At 40.8% G+C, this 12,965-nt stretch overlaps 1 protein-coding gene across 1 annotated transcript in view; it reads left to right on the top strand.

Annotated features, from left to right (window-relative positions):
- thsd7ba (thrombospondin, type I, domain containing 7Ba) overlaps nt 1-12,218 on the top strand; it is a 158,525-nt gene extending 146,307 nt beyond the window's left edge. The window contains exons 24-30 of the mRNA XM_071497227.1: nt 667-835; nt 4,417-4,590; nt 7,166-7,261; nt 8,415-8,497; nt 9,009-9,204; nt 9,529-9,616; nt 9,944-12,218. Of these exons, the coding sequence (XP_071353328.1) occupies nt 667-835; nt 4,417-4,590; nt 7,166-7,261; nt 8,415-8,497; nt 9,009-9,204; nt 9,529-9,616; nt 9,944-10,025 (888 nt within the window). The 3' untranslated portion in view covers nt 10,026-12,218. The remainder of the gene's footprint in view (nt 1-666; nt 836-4,416; nt 4,591-7,165; nt 7,262-8,414; nt 8,498-9,008; nt 9,205-9,528; nt 9,617-9,943) is intronic.
- Nucleotides 12,219-12,965: the final 747 nt, after the last annotated feature.

Genomic DNA, 12,965 nt, shown 5'->3' with positions numbered 1-12,965 from the left:
AAGATGCACACAATGCGTTTTGCATATCATGTAAATGAGGATAAACCTATCCTGTGTATTTTACATGTGACAAACCAAAATAATGTCTACAGTTAGCATCACTCACCAAATGTTATCGTTTGTATCCTTGAGGTCTAATAAACTGCATTCCCTCCCTCATGAAACATTTGCAAAGCCAGTATTTTTAAATTAGTATTTACATCCATCATTGTTTACATCCATGTTTAGTAGCTTGCAGTCGTCGTCGTCGTCGTCTTCTTCTCTGTCATCATTGGCACATTGCAGCGCATCTTGGCATCTTACCACCAAGCTGATCAGTGGAACATCGTGACACCACTGGTTGTGCATGTGCATCCTCTTGGACATGCACAAGATAAACAAAACGGGGACCTATTCATAGGAAACCTTTAAATTACATGTTAGATATCACATGGAATCCAGTTTTGGTTATTAGTCATTCTAATCCCACAAATAATGACTCAAGTCAGTTTCATTGTTTTGTGTCACTAAACTACGGGTTAACATTCCTTTGCAAAATGCTCAGAACAGCAAAACAAACGGAATAAATGCTTCTGTGAGAAATTTCTTCTGTCTTGAACTATAGTGAAGAAACATCACCTGTAGATGAATCTTAACAAGTTCACACTTGTGTGTGCATTTGTGCAGGGTGCAGAGTGTGGTGAGGGGCTTCGGAGAAGGAACCTGTCATGTGTCGTCCACTGGGGTGACTGGCCTGAGTCTCCTCCTCAGCCAGTGGAGGAAGAGCTTTGTGGCGACAAACTGATGCAGCAGATTCAACAGGAGATGGAGCAGCCCTGCTTTGTTCCTTGCCCAGGTATAGCTGCATCCACATTTACATAATGAGCATCTTTGCCAGCAGCCAGTATATTATGGTTTATTATTGATGAAATTACATGAAATATACAATATATTATAATTTTAGAATCAGCTCAAATAGAGCAAAACTACATGATTGTATGAATTATTTATTATTCTGGTCATTTTGGATTCAGAATACCAATAATTACTTGGCCTGGGTCACTTACTTTATAATCAATAATCTTGTTTTCAAGCACCAACTCATTTGCTGGAGGCTGTCAATACAGCGTCCCCTCGCCCAACTAGCTGACATTTTCAGCTGCTCAATAATTATTGCAAAATCAATCAGACTCATAGATTAACTAATGGCCCTTTTAGTTCTACATTATCTGGTGGGACATGTCCAGTAACAACCAGACAAAAAAGACACCATGTCCACCTGGAAAAAAGAGAGTTCGTATCTTTTATTAATGCAGTACCTAAAAGCCTGCAAAAGTCAGTTCTGTCTGACTGTAAGAGTGACAGATTTTATGATCAATTATATAACAGCATTATTGATTTTTACACTACTGTGTGTAAGAACCCAGGAATAAATGAGGCGTGAAAAATCATCCTAACTAACTGAAACAATTAACTGATCACACCGCTGAGAGCAATCACTCTGCCTATGACAGCCACGCAATTAACAGCTACAGTAGAGGAATTCTGCACGAGGACACACAGTGATTTTCCAGCGGCAACAATTCAACATCAGAATGACAATGGAACAACTTTAATTACATGTATTGTTTATTTATTGCTATTGCAAAAGCAGTATATGATTAAAAAAAGAAACAAACATGAGATAACAAAAAAAGTTGCTATTGTTATGTTGTTGGGTTTACCCTGACTTCTCATTTCACATTACAGTGATAAACTAATTTAGAATAGTGACCTTACAAGGTGATGGCAGCACATCATTTTGCAGCTCCAAGCACAGGCACAGTGGTGCGGTGTGGTGCTAAGGGCAGCAAAGGTATCAAACGGTGAAACACCGAGGCTATGAATAAACAAAGCATTGCTTGAGTTGCTGGGTTATACCTGTATCAGCTGAAACAGCCAGTGATGTCACAAACCTCATCACAGTTTCACACAACTTTTCTTTTTACCGACTTTATTTCAGTTTAGCAATGAGATCCATTAGCTCACAGACAAACAAATCATGGATTGTAATGTCAAGGGAAAATAAGGAAATTTGCTTTCTGTGCAATCAAATATGTGTTTTTGTACTTTTTAAAGTGGTTTATTTAAATAGCCAATAACACACACATCTCCTCCTCTGCAGGGGATGTGCTATAGTCTATTATTTTGCAAAACAGTGTGAAAAATGAGAGCAGTATACATGAGGAAAACACCAAGTATGAAACTATATTATTTCTATTGATACTGAAATATATCTGGTAGTGAGCTAAACATACAGTACCCCATGCCTGGATATAATTTCTAATAACCTAAATTCTGCTGTAGCTGCTAAAGAGGAAAGAGCTCACAGCTGCATCACTACACTTTGATCACTTAAGTGCATCATCTAAGATCAGCTGTCACCTTTCAATAATCAGACGCATTGTTGCACACAGATTACACATAAAACACATAAAGCAGGTTCAAAGTGCCGATACACAGCTGCTACACTGCTAGCGAAATGCATCGGGAGCAGATCTAGATCAGCTTGTTTCTCTTGCAATTTTTACAGTGTTACTGCTTTCAGTGTTGCCTGTTTGCAGGACACATCAAACCACATGCATGCTGCTTGCTGTGATGCGATGTGATGGGTAATAAAAGAGCACCAGTCTTGGCAGAGAGCTGCCTGTAGCTGTAACTTGGCAATAAAAAAAATAAATAAATAAAAAAAGACAAGATATAAAAATATTGGTGCAACTTGGCACTGCCTGTGTGCTGGACTGTATCTCAGCGGTTGAGACGGCTGGATAGTGAAAACAATGAATAAGCTTAGGGTAACTTTTTTGTGATATTTTGCTTTCCTCCTTCAATGAAGTGGACACTGAACAATGCACTGCCACAGTCAGGCCTGGTAGAGCCCCTTGGTATATTGACTTTTTTTTTTTTTTTTAATTTAGTGAAATATTGGTATCAGGAAATCAAGCAGTCCCACTGCTATCAATTGATCATTTTGGTGAGGAACCTAGGGACCTACAACATAAAGAATTTCACAGATTTGTATTTGTATGTGTACACACTGAAATGGTCAAACTTATAAAAATCATCATAGCAACAGGAACCCAGCAGATCATAGTTGACTGACATCCCACAGGTTTATCCCTTTTTAGGACACATTTTGAACGGAGCATATGCCGTAAGTGAGGGAGCTGCTGGTCGGCTGACAACTATGATTTGCTTCACTTGTCACTGTCAGTCTTTCCACCCTTAAAATCTACAATGACGCTGTGTTGTGCTAAGGCACAAGCCAGTTACACAAGTATCATAATGTAGAATATATATGAATGTAGGCATCTTTAAAAGAGAAACACAATCATTATCTGATTTTAAAAAAACAAAAAAAACTCAGATCTCCTTTGGCTCTTGCCACGTGAGGCTGTTGTTAGCTTTCACTGTGTGAAGAGGCACCATCTTGCAGTGCTTGCTCTTGCTCATCCCTCTCCCTCCTCTGATCCTCGCCTTGATTCATCACTCAAACCGCCTTTGCTGTCTGTGAGCCTTGGCTCGGGATCAGGACTGTTTGATGGCAAGAGCAGATGTTTGTGTATTTTTCTTGTGTGTTCATGTGTCGGTTGGTGTGAAGGTGGCAGGCGAAGTGTAGGGGCCAGGGGAGGGGTTGTCGACATGTATGTGATGTACAGTGTGTGTGTGTGTGTGTGTGTGTGTGGGTGTGTGTGTGTGTGTTGCTGTGTGCTGCTCTTGCCACAGCATGTCTCCACAGCCGTAGCAGCATGAGGGAAGCTGATAGAGTGGATCCGTTTGAAGATAAAAGATAATAAGATGCGTGAATCCACAGAAAGTCACTGATGGACGTTCAGCATAGAGAATCAGAGAATCAGAGGGTTGTTCTGGCTGAAGAGCTGTGGTAGCCGGTGATGTCCCTATAAAATTGTACTATCAAAGATTATATACAATGGACACTAATGTCTGACCTCCAAGGAAATAAGTGTTGTTTGTAGACTGACAGAGTACATGAGCCAACCTTTATCCGCCACAAACATTTCCCAAACCAAATGCATTTTGCTTCTCCTATGAGACACATTTCAGTGCTGGGTCCTGACAGTTGGGCTCTGCAGTATAGCTTGTATTGTATAATTTATAACTCTCGTTGGTCAATTACTTCTGAATACCCACTGGGCTGTCTGAGTAATTTGTTTGTGCATTTGGTACATTATCAGCCGCAGATGTGTGCCGAAGTTGCTTTCGATCTCTTTTAAATGCTCCAGGAGCAAGCAGGGGAGCCAATAAAATGATCCCTGAAATAGTACTGGCAAGCAGAATACAAACCGACCGCAAGTTTCAGAAGAGAAAGTCTCTGTGTTATTGACCAAGTTGTGTCTTACAGTGATGTTTTTCCTGTTTTTTTCTTTTTGCCCTCAGGAGACTGCCATTTGACTGAGTGGTCATCTTGGAGCTCTTGCCAGCTGACATGCCTGGAGGGGCGGAGCTTTGAGACCACAGGTCGCCAAGCTCGCTCCAGAGCTGTGATCATTCAGGTCATGGAGAACCAGGGCAGCTGCCCACATCAAGTCTTTGAGACCCAGCCTTGTAAAGGTACTGAGGAAACCACTTCTATACACACCAGCCTTAACCCTAGTTAAAGCGGGTATAATCAGTATTTTTAATCACCAATGCATCACATTGCATCACTAATATCTAAAAAGGGTCACTCAGAGATAATTATCACTCTGCTCTGCATATTCCAGCTTTTTTTTGTTTTTCACTCTTTTAGTTCACTCTCACTGCTTTCAGAGCGTCGTTTCCAACCAGAGAAGGCAGCTGTAACAAACATCACTGTGCACGACTATCCTCCATCACAAGAAATAGCGGCGTCAAAAACACAGAGCTTAAAGGAGAGTGAATAATGGACTAACATTAATCATGTGGCACGAAACATGACTTCAAATGAATGCAAATGTTGCTCCATAACTGCTGGACATTTTAATAAGCAATTGTTTGCTAGGGTAATGATATGTCAGTGTTGTGTTGCCTGTGAGCTGACAAAAAAAAACAACAGTTAATTCAGGTTTAACAAGCACTGCAGCCACGTGAGAACCCCAGCCACTGGAGGTCAGCAAGAGCTGGGTATGTTCAGGTGCCCTTTAATCTCTCTATAAACGGACAAAGAAATAAGGGGACTAGCTCAACATTTTGTGCATATCAAGTATCTGGAAGGTCAAGGCCTTTAGAGCAGCTTTAGTTTCTCCTTGTGCTTCAGTTATCCTGCATCTATTGAAATTTTGAACAAGAACAAAAGGCTCTGTTCCTCAAAATGGATCAATGAAATGGAAATTGTCCTTGGATAAATGTTTATTAAACTTTAGATCTGCACATGAAGGACACAAAAACATTTCTATTTAATCCTGCCCTGCTGGAAACTGCACTCTGATACTTATCAGAGTGTGTCGAGGCTCCATTACCTTAGATTAGAGTTTGCACCATGTCAGAAAGCTCACTGCCACAGCTCATAACAGACTTTATGGACTTTAGGCTCCTTGTCAGTATGGAGGTAAAGGCTAAAAGGTGGTATTACAAGTGTGTAAGTGGCAGTTTTGTGTTGGAAATGGAAAAGTTATGCTTGAAACTGAGTCTCCGCAGGGTTAGTGCTTAAAAATTCCAAATACATTGAAAATGTTTTCATTAAAGGATCAGTATTTGAGCCGTCAAAAGGTAATGCAGGAGCAAGAAAAAGTCTGTGATGCCTTTGGAATGACCTAGTTTTCTGAAAAAAAGAAATTACAAATGTTTGTGTCTTCATTGAACACAACCATTAAACATTCACAGTGCAGGAGAAAAAGTGAGTGAAGCCTTGGATTTAATAACTGGCCGAACCTCCTGTGGCAGCATTAACCTCAAACCAGCTCTTCCAGTTGCTGCTGATCAGACCAGCACAATGTTCAGGGGGGATTTTGGACTAATTCTTCTGACAGAGCTGGTTCAGCTCAGATATATTCTCAGGATGTCTGCTGTTAGTGTCTCTCTTCAGGTCATTCCACAGCATCTCTATTAGGTTAAGGTCTGGGCTCTGACTGGGCCACTCCAAACAGAGGATTCTCTTTGTTTGAAGCCAGTCTGCAGAAGATTTACTCTGATGTTTAGGGTCATTGTCCTGCTGCATTACCCAGCTTCCTCTGAGCTTCAGCAGGTGGACAGACACTCTGACATTATCCTGTAAGACACCTTGATAAACTTTTGAATTCATTTTCCCCTCGATGACGTCGAGGTGTTGGGGCACAGAGGCTGCAGAACAGCCCCAAATCATGATGCTCCCGCGATACATAGTGCTGCATGTTCTTCTTAAACAATTCAACCTTATTTTCATCAGTTCATAAAACTTTCCCAGCAGCGTTGTGGGGTGTGAAGGTGTTCTTTGGCAAACTTTGGGAGAGCAGTGGCTCCCTCAGTGGTGTCCTGCTATGGACATAATTGTAACTTAGATGTAGAACTGACCATAGTTTAAGATAAGTAGATAGATAAAGGGTACATTAATTTTTCTTTTTAGTCACAACTCAGCTTGATGCACCTGATTGCTGGTTTTGTATCTGGATCTATACCACAGTGTTAATTTTTTTGATTGCTGTACCTACATAACCCCATACAATCAGCCTCCAACTATTCGGTCTCTTGCTGACTCTCTTTTCCCTCATTAGCTAGATTCTTTTACAGGCTTTGCCATTGTTTTAAGTGCTGTACACCTGCGTAGCTTATATGTGTTATTTTTCAACAAAATTCTGTATTTTACAAGTCCTTCCCTGTGGTGTTTCTTCCATTTGTGAGCTTGCCACAAAGTTCAGCACTTCACATGTGACCAGATTTTTTCTGTAATGCATGAAATCAGACTCAAGTCTTGTTTACCATTGCTTCCCCGACGGAAATAAAACAGGTGCCTGTCATTCTTTTCCAACCAGTTCCTACATTCTCATTTCCTCCAAAGATGTCTTTGTGTAATAGCACACTGCCTAGGTGGAAAAGGTGCTCTTTTCCTTCCTCTACAAACATAATACATCTTAACTTATAAGATGAAGTAGCAGAAGTGGTGGTTAATGTTCATGAGAGCCGAACAACAGAGCTGTCTGCCCAGCACAAATTGCTAATGAACACCGTCTCTGCCTCTTATCCATTACTGCAGAAGGAAAATGCCACAGTTACCAGTGGAGGACAGGAGGATGGAGCAACAACGAGAGAGCAGTGTGGTGTCAGCGATCAGATGGCGTCAATGTCACAGGTGAGCTGTTCCAGGGTCTTCTAGTCACTCGAGATGAGTCACGTGGAGACATTCAAGGGAACACATACAGACCCACATGCTTTTATAGATATGAATATCTATGTATCACTGGTTTAGTGCAGGCTGCAGCTGAAAGTGTCCCAGTTCTGCTTTTGTTCCCCCGCACTCAACTGAATCCGTGTGAATTCAGGCTGGATCACATGGATATGTGCTACAATATCTGATTGTGTGATGGCTCGAAAAAAGGAATTTGTAAATGTTGCCATGAGAGTAAGTGAATCTTCTTTAATTCATCTGAGAAAGCTGTCGCACAGGTAATTTTCGCAGAGGTGGTCGTGGCAGGTGGTTTAGAAATACATTGAAAACAGTTTTCCTCTTTGGCTCAGGAGATAATTGAAACATAATGTGATATATTTTGCTCTTGTTGATCTCAATTTACAATAATTTTATTCTGTATGTGGATAATGTCAATAGATTCAGTTAGTTCCTTTACCTGCTCTGAAGAATGGTCTGATCTGTTGAGAATTATGCCTGATTGTCTGCAGGGTGAACATACTGAAAATACAATGTATTTTCTGCCTCTTACACACTCGCACAAATACGCACAGGCAGTAACGAATAAAGGAAAATTTTGGTAGAGTGTTGTAGTTGAATTTAACACCTTATTTGAGCTGCCCATTCTCTGTGCAGTCTCTATTGATTTCTCCTCTCCCTCTTAACATAAGTAATCAATACGCCAGACACTGCACTGGGAGGCTTTCAATCCATATGAAAATAATCATGCATTTGTGTTTGTGGCAACTAAAGCAGGCGTGGAGAAAGAGAACAAAGGTAATAGTGCTGTGGGAACAAAAGCTTTAGGCGAGCCTGATGTGCTGTAAATAGTGGCTGAATGTGATCTTATCGCTGTAAGGAAGTGTTTCTGACAAATATGAGCCCAGAAGGAATAACCTCCCTCTGCAGAGAAGGCAAGAACCCCAGGCATTACTCTTTGATATTTTGACATGCAATTTTCCATGTTGGAATTAAAATGTTCACAGATTGATCAGGGACCCTGATAGGCAACTGCAGCCATTAATCAGGTATGACAGCACATTAATTTAGTGATCAATGGGTAAAGGAACAGAAATTAGAACCTGTTGTCCTTCTCCAGGGGGGTGTTACCCACAGAAAAGGCCAACCACGGTCAGACACTGCCATCCTCCGTGCACTAAACCCTTCTCACACTGCACAACGGTAAGATCATTGTACTTTGGTCGGGCTGCTGAAATCTCCATAATTCTCACTGTGCTTCCTGCTGCTCCCACATTGTAGGTAGGGAGTTAAATGGATTTTGATAGATGGCATTTTTAATTGTCAAGAACAGGCAGTAAAAGGAAAACCACATTAGCACCGGTGAATGTGGGCTCTGTATCAGATAGAGACTACACCTTGATGGGAAGGGGGGACAGCTGCGCACAGGCAGCAGTGGAAATGAGAAATAATAGCCTCTAAGCTTGAAGTTTTACTGCCCCTTAGAGTACCCTTCATGCAACTGCACTTAAAATACAAAAAAAAAAAAAGTGTTGGCATAATCCCCCCCTGAGGAGCACAGTTTCATGCCAGAGTTGGGATGAATCAACCTGCAGTAAGAGTAGAAACTCTTCAGAAAGTAGAGTGAAAGTAGAGCAGACTGTTTTGTAGCAACAGGAAAGTAACAATCACAGCTGTCTTGTGCTGGCTATAAACGATGGTCTTCTTAACGCAGAGTGGAGTGTGTGGGTGTGAGAAGGGTTATACTGAAGTGATGACAACGCACGGTTTCTTGGACTACTGCACCAGAACCCCGGGGGTGGACAACAACAAGAAAGCTGATGTGAAAACCAACTCTGGAAGATTCAAACCCGGGCCGTCTCAGGCCCAGGACCTGTTCAGCGAGTGGACCTTACGACCCGTCGGCCCAGGTACTGAAATGGAAATCACCTTTACAGCTCAACCAGCTGCCAGAGGTCATTGCTGCCTTTGAACCTGCCTTTGTAGGTCTAGGGTCACTGGGCTGGGGGTGGACTTCATTCTAGGTCAATGTTGTCACTGGGCTTATCATCATATGCTGTCAGCACACAATAAAACTGCAGAGAAAATCTAGTTATGCCTCTGCATTATGTTTGAAAAGAGAATGCACCTGCTTCTATTTCTTTAAATGTGACAAACAGAGTGTTAAAGATATCCACACAAAAGATGTACAAATATTTACAACTTTGTATTGAAATTGCTTTTTGATTGCACAGATGGAAGAGTAAAGCTGTGGGTTTACGCCGTGACTGCCGTCGGATTCATCTTAGTACTCTTGATAATTGCATTGTCATTCCTGGTCTGGTATGTACCATACTCTGTTCAGAGATTCCTCACTATGCACAGTATAAAGAACAAAAGCTCCATTGTCGGTCACACACACTTCAGACAAGATCAGAGGGAACAGTGGGAAGCAGAGAAGCAAAGCAGATTCCTAACCATCAGCTTTTCCTGAACCCTGTCAAGTATGAGTTATATTCCGCACAATATTTTGTCTGCTGTGTGCTGCTGCTATCAGATAATGGAATTCTTTGTAAAGGCTGAAATCACGTTGGGCTTCCCTGCGCTACTAAGTCAGATACACTGTCAGCTTTTCTTTCTTGTCTGTGTTGTTTTGTGTTTTTTTTTCAGTAAGCCATCCAAAACCACTAAGACGTCTCCTCCGCCGCAGAAGCCCTTGACTCTGGCCTATGATGGTGACATGGATATGTAACCAGGCTGCTATACCTCATCATGCTCGGCCTCAGACAGACTCCTGACTGCCTTCAGATCGTTGGCAACCACGTCCGGCACATACCACCGATTACTGACCTGTTTGAAATGGGTGACTTTTTTGCTGTAGTGTCAACTGTACTGCAAAAACTGAGCAGATGGACAAAATGGCAAAGGTCGCATGTGAATTGCTGCTGAAGGGCAATGTTGCCCAGAAGTTTGACTGCAGCCATCTTTCCTCCACGAAGAAGAGGAACCAAAGCTGATCAAGGTCAAAATGGGACAGAGAAGTCTCTGGGCATAGGAAACAAAAGGACCTCTAGTTTCTTTTTTTTTTTTCTTTTTTTAACTGCTTGCAACATGAACACACAGTTGGAGCACTGTTTGAAACCCACAAAACATGAAGACTCCTAAAAAGCAAAGACAAAGTGGATTCACAGGTGTTGACCTTGGAGTTCAGAGGGGCCACCTGGTTGTCTGTCTCGTGTCTGTGTCGTGAGGGAGACGAAAACATCTGGAGTCAGCAGTCACTCATGACATTCAAAGGACAATGGAACATTGACATTTGACTTTGTCTCATCAGTGCTGGATCTTTGTAAAAGAAAATGTCACAAGCCTTTTGGGTAAACTGCCTTTTTTTGAATTTCTGAGAATAAGCAAGATGTTTTATGCACTATGTTAGTGCTGATTCACTTTTGTTTGGTTTTCCTTTCAAATGACTTTTCTAGTGTTTTAATTGTACTGCAAGTTGTTGCTGTTGGATTGTGTTTTGTTGATGATGCCATATGTTGTGTATATGTGGAAACCAAAAGCAGGCTTGCCTTGAGTTGAATCATTCAGTGATGCAGTAATTTCTCCTCCCTGATGCTCATATGACACTAAATTAAGAAACAATGTCAGAACTGTGTCATTTCCACTGCAAATGGATGTTATGGTGACAGAACAACACAGACAGACCTTTAATGCAAATTATCAAATACCAGCATGATAACGATCACAGCTCATCGACACTTCACTTTCATCAAGGGCAAAACAAAAAAAGCGCTGATCACCAAAACAAACACAAGAATGGAAAAGACGGATTATCCACTGGATCACACAGTTTTTACTGGGGTAATGTAAGTTTTATTTCTTTCACTTGTCAGACTCATTTCCCTTTTACACCATTTATTTCACAAATTATATCCAAATACAAGGTTGGGTAGAGGCTGGGTACAAGGTGAGTAGTTTTTGACAGTTTTGAATATATATATATATATATATATATATATATATATATATATATATATATATATTCTTCCTTTTTTTTATTTTTGCACCATGAAGACAGGGCTTAAAACATGAAAGACAGCAAATACCAAATATGTGTCAGCACATATGAATTTAGTGGGCTATTTCTTATTTCTATTTCTCCGACTCATGCACAAAAGTAAAGGCTTTTCTTCTATTTCGCCTGAAATTGTTTTTTTCTCTCTCTGATATCCACTTAACAGTACAAGTCATCCATGATTTTATTGCCAGAGCATCCTAAAAAATCATCCCCGTGAATCATAAATTCTTCCTCCTTGGATCATTCCTACATCCTCCTGTGCATTATTCATAATAACCAGTGGAGAATTCAGTTCCTAATGCTCGGTGGTTTTGGCACCAAGCAGAGTTTACGCCGTTTCTCTTTCTGCCTCTACAAACTGAGGATTTGATCTTGTGTTATCTGACCTCCTTCTGAATGTATTTTACCAGACACTCTATAATCTTAATGGTTGTGCAAATTCAGTTGTTACATGCTCTAACAGCTGATTGTATGTAGGCATGCTTGATCCATTCTGGCAGAAAGTGCTCCAAGTGGCCTTGCAAAGATTCTGTTTTACAAGTTGCCAAACATGTTAGAGTAGTTTCTTTTAGCCAGTGTTTCTAATATTTGGCCAATGAAGGGACATGTGGTAAATGTTACAACTAAATTGTTAAATGTTTTCAATTTTTAAATAATACGACCAACTAATTAACAACATTTACGTTATAAAACAAAGAACATCCTCTTAACTCTATTGGGTTATGTCCCAAAAAAAAATCTCAATGTTCATTCATTGTTTACAGTACCATGCTATTTGTGTTACTATTGTGTGTACATGGAGAGCTGGACAAAAATGCAAATAAATTGTGAAACAATGTGAAAATAAAACACTGCATACTTTTCCTCTTTGTTGCACAGGGTGAAATGTTTTTGGGAGCGACGCTCTAGTCCTGCCGTGATCTTCATCGCCTCCTTGACTCTGGAGTCCTGATAAATTGTAATTACTGATACAGGCTCCCAGGCAGAGCCTGGAATAGATGAGCAGCTGATAAGATTCATCTTGCCCTCCAGTCAGATTCCCAGTCTGATAGTCCCATGATGCTCGCAGGTTGTGTGGGAAACGGTGTTTAAATCTTTTGTCTCATCTAATTCATTTATTTAAGACTGTCACTTTTGTTTAAGAGAGGGTTGAATTCAAACGCTTGTGTCATGGCCATCTGATCTGTGGCTTAGACGTGGGCTGATCTTGTCATGTCCAATTTATCTCATTTCAGCAGCTCTCAAGACATATTTGCAGGTTTCAATGAAGATGTGTGAACAGCTTGACAATGGCAGTGTCTAGTTTTAATCAGGATTCATCCATTACAACCAAGCTGGATCATTCTAATAAAATGCAGTGTGCTGTGGTTTGGCACAGCAGAACGAGAGCATAATGAATATTTTGTAGGAAGGATGCATAACCTTTTAAAGTAATGAATGTTTTTTTATCATTTATTACTAATTTACCATGTGCTTGTTTGCACCCCAGCAGAGTGATGAAAATAAACCTGTCACTGTATTTTCCCGAAAGATTGTTCTCTGATTTTTATGGTTGTATTTAACCGTATTTGTGGAGTTCAGACCTCGTCAGACGGTAGTTTCTGAGGCGAA

The sequence above is a fragment of the Trachinotus anak genome, unplaced genomic scaffold, assembly GCF_046630095.1.
Source record: "Trachinotus anak isolate AG129_WGS33_773 ecotype Australia unplaced genomic scaffold, CSIRO_AGI_Tana_v1 ptg000001l, whole genome shotgun sequence".
NCBI classification, from domain to species: domain Eukaryota; kingdom Metazoa; phylum Chordata; class Actinopteri; order Carangiformes; family Carangidae; genus Trachinotus; species Trachinotus anak.
Note: the sequence above shows the minus strand (reverse complement) of the source record. Positions and strands in the feature narration are given on the sequence as shown.